Source organism: Echinops telfairi, unplaced genomic scaffold (assembly GCF_000313985.2).
Source record: "Echinops telfairi isolate 266 unplaced genomic scaffold, ASM31398v2 ScPeMD7_1;HRSCAF=3_0, whole genome shotgun sequence".
In the NCBI taxonomy this organism is placed as follows: domain Eukaryota; kingdom Metazoa; phylum Chordata; class Mammalia; order Afrosoricida; family Tenrecidae; genus Echinops; species Echinops telfairi.
Window position 1 is genome coordinate 15,818,136 of NW_022103896.1, and position 13,862 is coordinate 15,831,997.

At 48.1% G+C, this 13,862-nt stretch overlaps 1 protein-coding gene and 1 long non-coding RNA gene across 2 annotated transcripts in view; one reads left to right on the forward strand and one right to left on the reverse strand.

Annotated features, from left to right (window-relative positions):
- The window catches only part of LOC123521439, a 31,579-nt gene extending 25,652 nt beyond the window's left edge, over nucleotides 1-5,927 (forward strand). The window contains exons 2-3 of the long non-coding RNA XR_006679888.1: nucleotides 1,930-2,011; nucleotides 5,824-5,927. This is a non-coding gene — a long non-coding RNA (uncharacterized LOC123521439). The remainder of the gene's footprint in view (nucleotides 1-1,929; nucleotides 2,012-5,823) is intronic.
- FER1L6 (fer-1 like family member 6) overlaps nucleotides 1-13,862 on the reverse strand; it is a 136,169-nt gene that overhangs the window by 25,855 nt on the left and 96,452 nt on the right. Inside the window, exons 27-31 of the mRNA XM_004697400.2 lie at nucleotides 12,663-12,702; nucleotides 10,433-10,548; nucleotides 9,154-9,285; nucleotides 7,667-7,792; nucleotides 4,160-4,287 (exon numbers count right to left, since the gene is read on the reverse strand). Of these exons, the coding sequence (XP_004697457.1) occupies nucleotides 4,160-4,287; nucleotides 7,667-7,792; nucleotides 9,154-9,285; nucleotides 10,433-10,548; nucleotides 12,663-12,702 (542 nt within the window). The remainder of the gene's footprint in view (nucleotides 1-4,159; nucleotides 4,288-7,666; nucleotides 7,793-9,153; nucleotides 9,286-10,432; nucleotides 10,549-12,662; nucleotides 12,703-13,862) is intronic.

Sequence of the window (13,862 nt, forward strand, 5' to 3'; positions counted from 1 at the left end):
GGCACCTGGGCTGAGCTCTCCAGACTCCGCTCCCTGAGCTGTGTACTCCCAGGTGAACCTTTCCTGAATTTCAATTCCCTCTCTCATCAATGTGCTACCAGGAGAGCCCCCCATGGGAGGCTCTGCAGTCCCTCGGGGCTCCACGGGGCTCACAGCGACAGATGCCAACAAGAGACTGTCTCTGGAAACAACGGCAGTTTGAGAAAAGAGACTGCATCCCATTTTGAGCAGAGTTGAGGGGACCCATTCAGCACCCCAGGCTCCAGAGTCCACTGTTGCTTGTTCATTATTCATTCCTTTGTTGATGTATTCATTCATTTGACCCTCAATATGTGTGGACACAGACGGGACACTTTTGTTACTTACAAAGGACTCGCACCATTTCCTCCGGGGGTGGGGGAGGCTCCACAGAGAGAACATTAACCGGGAAAAGAAAAAAAAAAAATGGGCTCCCTGCTCCAGATCGGGGGAACATCTTTTTTTAAAAACACTTTTATTGATATATCATTCACATATCATCCAATTCCATGGTTTAGTTAGATTAAAAAGAGTTGTGCAACCATCACCACAATCAATTGTACCATCGTTTCATCTATCTTGTACTCACTACTATTAACCCCCCATTTCCTCCCAACCTTTGCTGCCACAGCCCTGTTGGTGGTGTGGTTGTTAGGTGCCATCCAGGTGGCTCTGACTCATCGTGACCCTATGTACAGTGGAATGAAATGCTGCCCGGCTCTGCACCATATTATTCATGCATTGGTTTTAGTTCGCCGTCAACTGTGGCAACCACTGTGCCCAGGCAGGAGCTGCTGGCGTAGGGGTTACGTACTGGGGTGCTCACCACAAAGCCAGCACTTTGAAACCACCAGCCCCTCTGCTGGAGAAAGATGGGGTTTTCTGTTCCCACTAAGATTTTACAGTCTCAGAAACCCACAGGGGGCGGTTCTACTCTGTCCTATAGGGTCATTATGCATCACAACTGACTCGATGACCATGCGCCATAACCCTTAAGAAACCATTAACCCAGTTCACGGACTCTACAGATCTACCTCTCCTGGATGTCACACACAGAAAACCATACAAGAGATGGAGAACGACCACAACGACGAGAACAAATGAAAACAGAGGAAAATCTCAATTGAAAAGAAAGCAGAAAATAATAAAAAAAACCAGGACAAATTCAAAATGGGTCCAAAGGTCTCCTTTCTCCCAAGTGAGAAGGTGCTGATTTTTATCTAACAACATCTTTATTCATCCTCTCATCAATCCATTCTGTCTGATAGCAAGGCAGTTCACACGAGTGGGAACTCTGACTGACCATCTGATTCCAGCCAAAGTGAGCTCCCCATTCCACAGAGTCGGGGGACCTCATCTATGCAGTGTTCGCCACACAAGCAATTTTATATTCCATCTCCTTTTAGATACTCGCTCACACACCTGGCTGCTAACTATAAGGTTGGCGGTTTGAGCCCACTCAGAAGCCCCTCGGAAGAAAGGTCTGGTGACCTACTTTGGAAAACTCAGCCCTGGGAAACCCAATGGAACACACGCAGTTCGACTCTAATGCACACGGGGTCCTCATGAGCCAGGAAAAGCTTGATGGCAACCGTTTGGGGTTAGCGCCTGCCTCCTCCATGGGCTTGTGGGTTCCACGGAAGCAGGAGTGTGACACCTGTACTGTCACACTCCCACTCTACTGTGACAGTATCTGCAAGACTGCCTGACTGGCAGAAACAAGCCTCTGCATAGGACCCTCAGCCCCTGCCCCATCATGCCTTCTCTCCCCGCCAGACTCTGCGCATGCGGTTCTCTGAGAACCCATCTTCCCCACCTCAGACACCGGGTGCCCTCCTTTATGTTCTCAGGGCACCCGCCACATTCTGTCCCCACTGCCCGTTTAGTAGATGTTCACTTCTGTCTCCATAGTATCCTTGAAGTCTGGACTGCGGCTAGTCATCACCACGTCCCAGGATCCCAATCACTGAGCGGAAGGAATAAAGCTCTCCAGGTGAGCACAGTAAGGAAGGCGGGGTCACAGCAGGGGAACAAGGAGGACAAAGGCTGGCAGGTATGCAGGAGCAAGGTGAGCCACAGGGCTACTTCCATAATCCAGAGACCAGGCCCCTGGATCTCACTGCTTTTCATCATGATCGACTCTCAAGGGAATGAAAATAAAGGGATTCTGGGAAATCACAAGAGTTGCAAGGAACTGCCAAGACTGTGTACCAACTCAGGATGCCAGAGGGGGCTGGGGTTTCATTACATCCCACTGACAACTGACCTCATTTATTCCTTCAACAAACACTGATTGAGCACCCATGCTGTGCCAGGCTCTGTCCTTGGTGCTGAGGACTCCTCCCTACGGGAGAGTCTGTTCCACTGGGGACAGAGAGACCGACAATAAGCACAGAAACACCTACCAGACACAGGAGGAAAAGTCAAGCAAAGTAAGGACCCAGAGCATAAGAGGGTGTCACCCATGGTGTCCTCATGGGAGTGTTGAGGAAGTGAGATCCTCACAGAGATTTCCCAGACCCCAGGTCCGCTCCAAGAGACCCCCATCCCCACCGTACCCTTCTGAAACGCTGCAGAATTGAAACCTCCCCAAGACCAAACCCAACACTGCCTACTCGATCATGATTCATAAACTGCCCCATGGACTTTCTGAGACTGTAAACCCTTACAGGAGCAGGCAGCCTTATCTTTCTCTGGAGTAGGGGCTGATGAGTTTGAACCATTGACCTTGTGGTTAGGAGTCCAGTGCTTAACCTACTGTACCACCAACACTCCTTCTGAGGGATTTAGGAAGCAACTTTCTTCCCCAGTGACTATTACATACACATCCAACCAAGTGTACACCGATGGGGGCTTCTGGAAGAAACCCTGCAAATCCAGAGCAGGAGGGAAGGTCCCATCCTCTTCTTTGTTCCCCATGGCCATAAAACGGGGGCAAGAAAACCAGTCAAAGTCATGTCACTGTGGTAAAAATAGCTAAGCACCTGGCAGAATAAGTGCTGGTTACATAAATGGCAGGTAATGAGAAAGGTCATCTCCGGGTACAGTTTCCCCGGCACTATCATTTTAATCGCTCTCATTAATTTGAACAGGCGAGATCATTTATTGCTTCATTTCCTCGGGAGCAATAAAATGTAAGATGCTGGTACTGCTCAAGTGTCAGTGGTCCGAAGCGATCACAAACATGGAAATGAATTTAGATGAGACTCTGATGGCACTTTCCTCTCCTGCTTCTAGAGACTCGGGCAAAAAAGAAATTAAATACTTTTAAGGCAACACAACCGTGCTTACTAAACAGCTGCAAAGAACACTTATTGATGTAGTGCAAAGAGGATGGCCTTCAATCTAGAGGACACTTCAATCTAGAGAAAAGGACCAATGTTCACCCCTGGACCAATAAGCAACCTCAGGAGAAGCACAGAAACCATCAGCGTGGTCAAGGATCTCCTCTTTCTGGGATCCACCAATGAGCACTCACAGAAGCAGCCGTGAAGACACCGAACAGTGGCTTGCATCGGTCATGTCTACTGCAAAAGACCTCTTTACAGAGCAAAGATGCCATTTTGAGGACTAAGGCATGCCTGGCCCAAGCCAGCATGTTTTCCACCTGCACCCGAATGCTGGACAGTGAATAAGGAACGGCAAGGAAAAGCTGTTGCCTTTGAATGACGGTGTTGGTGGGGAGTATGGCAAGAACCGTGGTCTGCCAGAAGAACCAACAAATATGCCCTGGAGACATTGCCCAGAATGTTCTGCAGAAGCAGGGATGGGGAGACTTCATCTCACGTACTTTTGTCACCTTACCAGGAAGGACCAGTCCCCGGAGAAGGGCATCACATTCCATCAAGGAGAAGGTCAGTGAACAAACGAGGCAGACTCTCCATGAGATCCTGAGATGCGCTGACAGTCTCTCCAGGAATGGGCTTACACACAATCCTGAGGGGCCAAGGCAAGAATCTGGCCCTCCTCCAAGAATGCAGGTTAGGTTGCTGTTACTGATAACCAAGTCAGCCTCGGACCCTCCCCCCCACCACACACACACACACACACACACACCTGCCGCATGAGCCCCCAGAACCAGGACAGCAACAGCAAACACAGAAAGGATGATACCATGCGGTCCCGATGACCTTGCACTGACCTTCCAAATACTGGGTTCAGTTGTTTGGGGATGTATTTGTCCCGGTCTTTGATTTCAGTTTTGCCAAGCCTGACCACAATGTAGGGATCCGACTTCCCATCTGGATCGGCGGGGCTAAGGTTAAATGCCTGTGAGAGGGGAAGAGGGACACTCCTTTTAGTGCACAACGGTTCGTCCGTGCTGTCGGCACATTGGGATCAACTAGATGCTTTAAAGAAATGCTGGAACACCTGAGTTTGGTACCCAGGTCATAAAACCTCTCTGCCATCCGGTGGATTCCAATCCATAGTGAACTTATAGGACAGATGAGAGCTGCTCCCTTGAGTTTCCAAGGCTGTACATCTTCATGGGAGCAGACAGCCTCGTCTTTCTGCTGTGGGCTAGCTGGTGGCTTTGAACCACCAACCCGTGGTTAGCAGCCCAACACTTAACCCACTGCACCACCAGGGCTCCTTCTGGTTTCAAGACTGTCTCATGGAATTGGCCTTGCATCAAGGGCTTTTTAAAGATGGTTCCAATGGGCAGTTCGGGTTAAGAACCACTGCTGTCAAAGATGTCAGCTTTGTCCAAATTCCACTTGCTGTGGCGTCGTCTCCCCAGTGGAAAGCGGCTCTCGCACAGAGTAAGGAGGAGCCCTGGGAGGCGTGACCGTGAGTTCTAGCTCCCGCTCTGACTAGTCGAGGGTTCCTGCGAAAGTCTTGCCCTGCTCTCGACTTATCTGTGAAACCACAGCATCGACCTTGAAGCCTCCTCCCTAAAACGGAGGTCTCTGAATCCAGGACCCTATGAATCTTGCAATTAGCATTGACCAGCTGAGTGATAAGGGAGTCCTGGTGGCATTACAGACTATGTATTGAGCTGCTAACTACAAGGTCAGCAGTTCAAAGCCACCGGAGTAAGATGAGATGGTCTGCTCCCTTAAATTAAGATGACCAGACGTCCCGCTTTTGGTGGGACAGTCCCGATTTTTAACAATTTTCCCCCCCTCCCGCAGCATTTTTAAAAAGCCCTGATTTTTGGAAAGAATGCATGACAAGCTAGGGTATACAGTTTTTGGTTGCCATGTGGTTACTTCACCAGGATATGAGTTTTATCAATGGTGTCCCGCTTTACCAATGTAAAAATCTGGTCACCTTACCTTAAATACACACATAACCCTCAGACACGCATAAGGACAGTTCTTCTCTGTGCTATAGGGTTGCTGAGAATCAGAGCCAACTCCTTGGCAGTGAGTTTTTGAATGAGAGGGTTTATTGATGGCCTGCTTCGGAGGGTGACCTGTGATGACAGATTAGCCTTAGACCACCCATACAAAGCAACACGCTAGAAGGAAAGACAAGGGAAGGGCAGGCGAGGGGTGGTATAAAAAAGATGGACACGCTGCAGAAATTGAGCTGAGTGACAAGTGGCCTCATTCCTAGGACTCTTTGCTGCAGAGAGGAAGGTAGAATCCTCTGGAGCTCAAGCCTGAAGGATGCTCAGTCGCGCATGGTTCGTTCAGAGCCAAAACCTGCGAGTGGCCCGTAGGTCAATGACCTGGGGAGAAAGTAGTTCCCAGAGCCCTCCTGTGCCCTCTATCACATCACCCCACTCTACTCCTCTGCACATGGGGTTCTCTCTGATCACCATCCATTTATTTATTGCTGTCTTTCCTTATTTTCAAGGGGCCCTGGTGGCGTAGAGGTTACTTGTTGGGCAGCTAAGCGCCAGGCCAGCGGTTGGAGACCACCAGCTGCTCCGAGGAAGGAAGAGGAGGCTCCCTACTCCTGTAAAGAGTTTCATTCTTGGAAACCCACAGGGCAGTTCTACCTTGGCCTAGAGGGTTGCTGTGGATGGTGAGTTTTGCTGTTCATTTTCATATCTGCTTTCAGGGACCTCCTGGCATGGGCAGGGAAACTTAGCCATCTGTGGTCGGATTGCATAAGTGAGGCAGTTTCATTTTTTCCCCCTCCTTATGCAACTTTTAAGGAGTATTTTGTTTTATTTACCTTTGGGGTGTTTTTAATTTTAACTTGCCACTGGGGGAGTTAAACTTTAGCATGAAGGCATAAGCTACACATCACCCCACTTCTGGAAATGTCGCTGGGAAACGCTGGCTGCTGTGACAGCAGTAAGTTTGTCCTGCACCCCCATGAGCTATGTCCACTAAGCCCCCAGGTGTTCCAGTCCCACCGGCCCCGAATCCCAACCCACGCCGTCTCTCCTCCACACTGCCTCGGGGCCAGGAGCCTGAGCTGCAGCCCTGTGCTTGTCTGGAGGTGTGCAGTCGATTCTTGGTGACAGGATCGTGAAGTAGAGGACAGAGTCTTCTCCCAGCTCTGCAGGCCAAGGCTATTCCTCCTGCCTCTTCCTCTTCCCCCTCTCTCCATTTCAGGGTTCCCGAAACTCTACCCCAAGAGCCTTCATTCTCAGAGGTTCTCCCTGAGCAGGGGCAAACGCTGTGGGCAATATGTTTAGAAAGTGCCTCTGAGAGTCCAACGGTGAACGTGGTCTTCAACCCCAAGGCTTCTCAGCCCCTGGCCTGTGCTGATGAACTCTGTGGATCTCAGGGGCTGGAGAACGGAAATGGATAGTGTGCACTAACATCTTTTGCACACCCAGTCTTTCCCAGCGTTGCCCTCGGGAATGTCTATGAGTGATCTTCTCAAACACGAGCTACCTCATAACGAAACCTTGGAAAAGGCTGCATGATCATGTGGACGGTGCTCAGTAATAGAGGACCTGGCCCTGTCGACGCGTCTGACAAATCCGTCTAACCTTTCCAAGTCGACTGCAGCAGAGCCTGCGGTCTTTCCTCCTACAGGCCTGGTGAGCCGAAGACACCGGGCACATGGCGGCGGGCATGGGGATGCAGATCGTGAGGAGGGCAAAGGAGCACTGCTTGATTGAAGAGCAGCTGGCTCTCCCTTGGCATTTAAAGGATGATTCATCTGTATTTTATATTCAGTTTACGAAGGGCACTTAAGCAAAGGGTTTATGTAAAAGCAATTTCGCTACAATGATAGAAGGCTATGAAAATCGAGCCTAATGATTGGAGATGGGCGCAAACACCTGAACCATAAAGTTTCACACAATTGCCTCAATGGATCATCAAATTTGATCCTGAGCTTCCTGGTAACCAGGTCAACAAGTTCTACAATTAAATTGCCTTCTCTCAGGATCTGAAGGGAAAATCCTAGGGGAGATCAAGTTTTTCTTGGAAATATATTTAAAAGGACATTTCTGACTATACCAGGGCAGAGGGATGGCTGAGAAGGACGTTCACAGTGGCAAATGCGGTGTTCTTCCCTGACTCTTTTCTCTAACTGCCTGGCCGGTGGGCTGCCAACTTCAATCCTTCTTGGTTTCTTGCCTCACGGGCGGGCACCCACAGAGAACGGAGAAAGCTCCACGGGTCCGCCCAGGTGCCCAGGAGGTCTCTTCCCTGCCGGCCTGGTGACAAGCCAGAAATGTGTCCTTGTGGTTGACCCAACTCCCTGCTCCTCAGAGCAGACAGGGATGACTCACCGCCACGATGTACACCCGGATCAGAACTTTGACTGGATAGTTGGGCGGGATCCCTTGCTGGATTCTTAGCTGCCCGTTGTCCTCCGCGTTGGAATCCTCAGGGCTTTTGTAGATGCAGAAGGAACCCTGGGACAAAAAGGACACAGATTTGAGCAGGATGCTCCCAAGTGTCACCAAAATCCTTAGTGGGAGAATGAGCACCGGCTGGGTGCTTGCCAGCAGGATCTGGGCTGTTGCTACACTGGCTGCCTGCATAGCCTCCAGCCCATCCCAGAGCCTGTTTGCACCTGAGCTTCTCCATGACAGTCCATGAACACCTTCCTCACAGGAAGGTCAGCGTCATCCCTTTACACACAGGGCGCTAGGCTAGTGCTTGGCTAGTGCTTCCCTTCATTACTTCACTCAACCCTGACCCCAGTGGTCCTATTTCCAGATACAGCCATGGAGGGTTGAGAAAGTTAAGCACACCATTCAAGGTCATGCAGTTAGAAAGTATTATAATTAGGATTTAAATCCAGGTTGGCAAAAACGCAACACTATTTCGAACTAATAAATATGCCTTGGAACAAGGACAACTGGAATGCTCCTTTGAGGCAAAGATGACAAGATTTTTGTCTCACGTATTTTGGACATGTCAGGAGAGACCAGTCCCAAGAGAATGACATCATTCTTGGTAAAAAAAAAAAGGGGGGTGGGCAGAGAAAAAGAGGAAGTCCCTTCCAATGGATGGACCCTGTGGCTGCACCAATGGGCTCATAAGAATATTTCTGAGGATGGGGCAGGGCAGGGTTGCTATGAGTTGGAACTGACTCCGTGGCCCCTAACAATAACAACAACAACAGCACATATAAAGGATCCTGGGACATAACGACCTCTGTACCATGAAGTCAATGCTGACTCAAAGCAACCCCGCTGTGGGCTTCCAAGACTAACTTTATGGGAGTAGAAAGCCCAGTCTTCCTCCTGCAGAGCTTCTGGTGGTTTCAAACTGCCGACCATGTGGATTGCAGCCTAATGTGTAACCACTACACCAGCAGGCTCCTGAACTATAAAGTGAGCTTATGTTATTATTAATGCTTAGATGAATGCTACTACTTTTTGATACCAACACCACATGTCTGAAAAGAAGAGCATGTGTTGTTTGATTAGCGTAATTGTCCAATAGATGGGTTTGCATAAATTATACATCTGGTCTATCAGGCTTGGAGATAAGGGTCAGTCTGCGTGGGAAGAGCAAAGTACAATCCAATGCTCCTTTCAAGGAACAAATCTAGAGCCTTGTATCCCACCAGACTGGGGTCCAAGCCATTTCACTGGCCTCAGAAGAAAATGACTCAAAAGGTTGGGGCTTGCTCTTGTGGGGTTCTAGAGCAGGTCTCGAGTAAAGATGAAGACATTTCCTGACACTGTCCCACTGACAGAGCAGAGGTGTGCCTGACATTGATGGGCAGGAAGAGCCAAAGGAACGGGCTAGACTCAGAGCCTACCTTGAACTTTCCTATGACTCGGTCTCCATCAAGGCCATGGTCGTCTTCCGTAGACTTGCCTCTAAAGAGCTCAAAGGTTTTCACCCAGTCTTCAAAATTGTTAAATTCACTCTCCAGATCACCATCGTAGATCTTTAGATAAAAGGGAGAGGATTGTGCTAAGAAAGCAAGATCATCTCAAACTAACCTCCCTATGGATCCCTTTGGGAAACACCTCATGACCCATGGGCTCACTTATCTTTAGCAAGGAAAGAAATATGTTTGGTTCACTATTCCAAGAATACGCTGAACTTTAGAAAAACTTTGATGAGCTCTGAAGTCCCAAGAAGTACCAGGAGGCTTCAAGAAGTTTATGGAAAAATTTAATTGAAAAGATAATGCAATTTTTCCATGAACATTTTTAAGTCTCCTTAGATAATTTAACCAAAACATTAAAGATACAATATAGATAGATATATGACTAGTCCCTTTATAGCTAATTAATGTCATTAGCTATGGACTATAGGCTATAATATGTTTAGGAAATTAAAATTAAAAATATTCATTAAACATCTAATTATGAATACATATAAAGTGTTAGAATATGTGTTTTTTATTACAATGTGTATAGACATGAATTTTCCAAGTGGGAAATTATATGTCCACTGAAGAAATGGAAAGTCAAATTGAGTTTTAGGTTTGATAATAGAATTAAATTACTTCTTCAAGGTTTCTATCCAAACGACCTACCCAAATTGCTTTCATAATTTTCAAACTCTTTATTTACACATCGTCAATATGCCTTCAGCCAGTGGCTCCTGGCAATGGTAAGACTGGCTTGACAGACCCACTTAGAGTTGAAGCTGCCGCTGTTTGGAACACTCCACACTTGCATGGAGATGTCAGGCTCAGAAAGGTGAGCCAGTGAGAACACAAAGACTGTAAGTCCCACCGGCGTTACGCTAGACAATTACACATCTCTCACAAGATGAAGATGTGAGAAGTGAAAGCTAGCAAGCGCCGTGGTCTTTACTGACGTGCTTGTCTTATCGCCGTGGGTCTCTCTGCATCGGTGATGACCGTGGATACAACGTAAAGTAAGATTGTTCAAACAAAGGCATGACGAAACATGATTGCTATCCCAAAGGCTATCCATTCAGTCTCTGGGGGAAATTCTATTCTGTCACATGGGGTCAGAATCCACTCCCTGGCACCTACCAGTGGAGTCGACCAAAGCCCTAGCAGAACCCCAGCTTTGAGTTGTCTCCCCGCTCATGGCAACAAGGCTTTGTTCACGCACCTGCAGAACAGCCAGGTTGGGGATGTCGTCCTCTTTGAGTTTCTTCTTGAACATTTTGTCTTTTTTCTTCTTGGGGCCATCTTCGATATTCACCGCCATCTGGTCTGACTTTGCCTCTGTGGGTTATCAGTGGATAACATCAGTGTTAAACATCTCATGGCTGCCGGCACAAGAAGAAGCAAAAACAAGATTTGTCTCTCCCTTTGCCTCACGGACTTTTAAAACAGAGGACTGGTCAAACCTTGCTGTCATGTCACCAGTATGGGCTTGCAAACTGGGCTTTGTGCGACATCTGGGGACACCACTCTCATAGACTTCCAGTGAAAGGCATCCTTTGGACTGGGCAACATGGTGACTTGTATATCTAAAAATCCATTACATTCAGCTCAGAGAATGTAGCTCATTTGTCCAGTCACCCAACTTGCCAAGAACACACCCAAGATGAATTGATGACAAAGCTTGTAGTTACATCCTCTCTGGAATCATACTCTGTTTAGGGACATAAGCAGTAGGCTATCCTTAACTGAGCAATAGGAAGTTCAGAAATGCTTGCACCAAGTCACATGAGCTTGTTGTTGTTGGTAGTCGTGGTGTCAGCTCTGACTCACAGCAACCGTATATAAGGAAACAAAAAGTAGAGGGGCAAATGTGGAGAGGCACACAGGGGACAGAGTTAGCGATAACCAAACACCTAGAGGGAGTGAGACCCTGGGTCTGGGGGTCTCAGTACCATGGTCTCTGGGGACACCAAGACCAATTGTCACAATGTAGTCTATAAAGGCAATGTTCTACATTCTACTTTGATGAATAGCAAATGAGGCCCTAAAATCTTATATTTGGCCACGTGAGGTGGTCTCTCGTTGTCTGGAGGAAGGAAGAGTGATGGAAGTCGAAGACCCGTGGCAACTCTTGGCCTACTGGGCGAATGCATCACGAGAACGGCCCTAAGACCAGGACTCTAAGACCAAACGAACTACATGGGACATGGCTACCATGACCAACTGCTTGACAGGGATCACAATGGGGAGGTTCTGGACAGGGCGTGAGAAAATTGTGAAAGAAAACCCAAAACCATCCAAAAGACTTGGTTTATTGGTGGAATAGAGACTGGACCCCCTGAGACAATGGGCTCTTAGTCATCCCTCATGCCTGAAACTAAACTCACCATCTTGGCTCAAGTTTCAGCCAAACCACAGACAGATTTAGAAGGGGGGAAATCACACCAGTGAGCTACACACCCCTTAGAATCGTCAACCATTTGAGACAGAAAGGGCAGCGTTTACTCATGGACGAAGTTCATAATGGTTCTGGAAAAGGAGGTCTGGAAACAGGAAATCCAAAGAGGAAGTGAAATAAGTGACGTGGGACTGGGGGCTGGCAATGAACGAGCAGACACAAAATGTGTAGCAATTGCTGAATGGTAACCTGACCTGCTCTGTAAAACTTCACCCGACTAACAATAACCCAAAATGTTCTAACTCCATGATCACGTTCGCTGCTTGGGTGTATTGTGGCTATTATGAGATGAGGCTATCTTTTTTTTTTTTTGTACTGCCAGGCTCTGGAGTTAAACTGTCTGAGAGGGGCCTCTAGCCCCACTGTGTCACCGTGGGGAAGTCACTTCACCTCTGTTTCACCTTCTGAAAAATAAGGGTCATATTGCCTCCCCCCGTAGGATTAGTCCTCAATGAAAATGATAACCATCCATGGCCAGGGGAACTGGTCTGGCGCTCACTTTCCTTTTGCCTCAGTGTCACCTGAAATCACCTGGGCTGCTTGGTTCATTGCTGCTTTTAGGCCAAGGCCTACAGGTGGCTTGACTAGAGTTTGTGGTCATTTCAAATGTCAAGTGTCTTCTATTTGAACCTCTGCCAAACCAGCTCTATCCAAGCCTTGTAAACTGAGTTGTGGAGCCTGAAGCCAGGTCTCTGCACACACCCCATTTAAAGTTGGGCTTGTTCCCCTAGGGTGTTCCTATTTTTACTGTGCTGTTTCTACTTTCAGATTGTGGATGTGGGACCAGAGCCAAGAGGTCAATTTCAGCACTGAAGTGGACTCAGGAGACCTGGGATCTGGTCCCAGTTCAGCCTTCTCATCTTCCCAAGAGTGTTTTCACAGTTGATAAACAAGGAGGTTGAGCTCTGCTCTACCTCCTATGTCTTCTATTTTAGAATTTCCATACAAAAAAGCACCCATTTGGTGGCCAAACATCCTCAAAATGGCAACTTACCTGCATTGCCTTTTTTGTCCTTAGAATTGCTCTCCTTTGCCTGTTGAGAAAGAGGGAGATGAGATTGCTGACATTGCTATGTCTGCCTTATTCATCTTGATTGCCAACCATCCTCATCCAATGATCCCAGCGCGCTGCATTCCCAAAGGTGCGAGTTTAAAAGAGAATCCAAAATAGCAACTCCCTCTTCCCCGAGCATCCTCCAGATGAAAACTCGCTGTGAAGACCTGGAACCTAAATGAGGTGAGCGAGGTCCTGCCCTAAAGAAATGGGGCCCACCCCTGCTGGGAAGGTGCCACAGCCTTCCTGGATGGCTGGGTGCAGCCTCGTCCCAGCCACTCCTTCTATACCTTTTCCCCATCTCTCCAAAGTATCATCCCAGGCTGCATGGTTAGTTCTCTCTGTCAGCCCAGTGGGTCCTTCAGTCGGTACCTGAGAGTGGGGAGGGTAGCAGAGGAAGGACAAGCCCACCAGGGTGGGTGGTGTTCATCAGCGCAGAGTGAAGGAGGCTGGAGTAGAGATGAACCTTTGCTTGTTCATTTCACTACATCACACCATCGGTGAGATGCACTAGAGAGAGTTCATAGTCTTTCTGCACTGGAGAACCAGCGTTCCTATTCCATGGAATATGATGCTAACACTGATTGTCCTTTCCTTTTGCCTTCAGGGATGAGAAGTCCTGCCAAATTCAATCGGGGCTGTCACCTCACACTGGCGCTCCAGTTTGTTTGTTTTTAAAAAAAATCATTTTATTGGGGGCTCTTACAACTTCTGTTAGAAACCATACATCAATTGTATCCAACATATTCATACATATTTTCCATCATTCTTTTCTAGACATTTACTTTCCATTGAGCTCTTTGGAATCAGCTTTCCCCCCACCTCCCTCGGCACGCCCCCTCTCGTGGCCCCCTGATAGATTATAGATTGTCAATGATTTCCATGTCTCATACCGACCGCTGTCTCGTTGTTCTTCCCCCTGGCTGGGGTGTGTGGTTATGTGCCATTCACTGCGATTGGTATGGTGCTCCAGTTTTGACACTCAATCCTTTCTTGTTCCTGGTGCATGAGGTCCTGCTCTGACCGTGTGCTGAGCTGTCCCATTGTTAAAGGACAAGGGCTCTGTTTTGGCTTGATGGTTTCTCTTGTGAACCCAGAACCTGGCTGGAGACCTGGGGCCCTTGGATCAGGATACCTCCA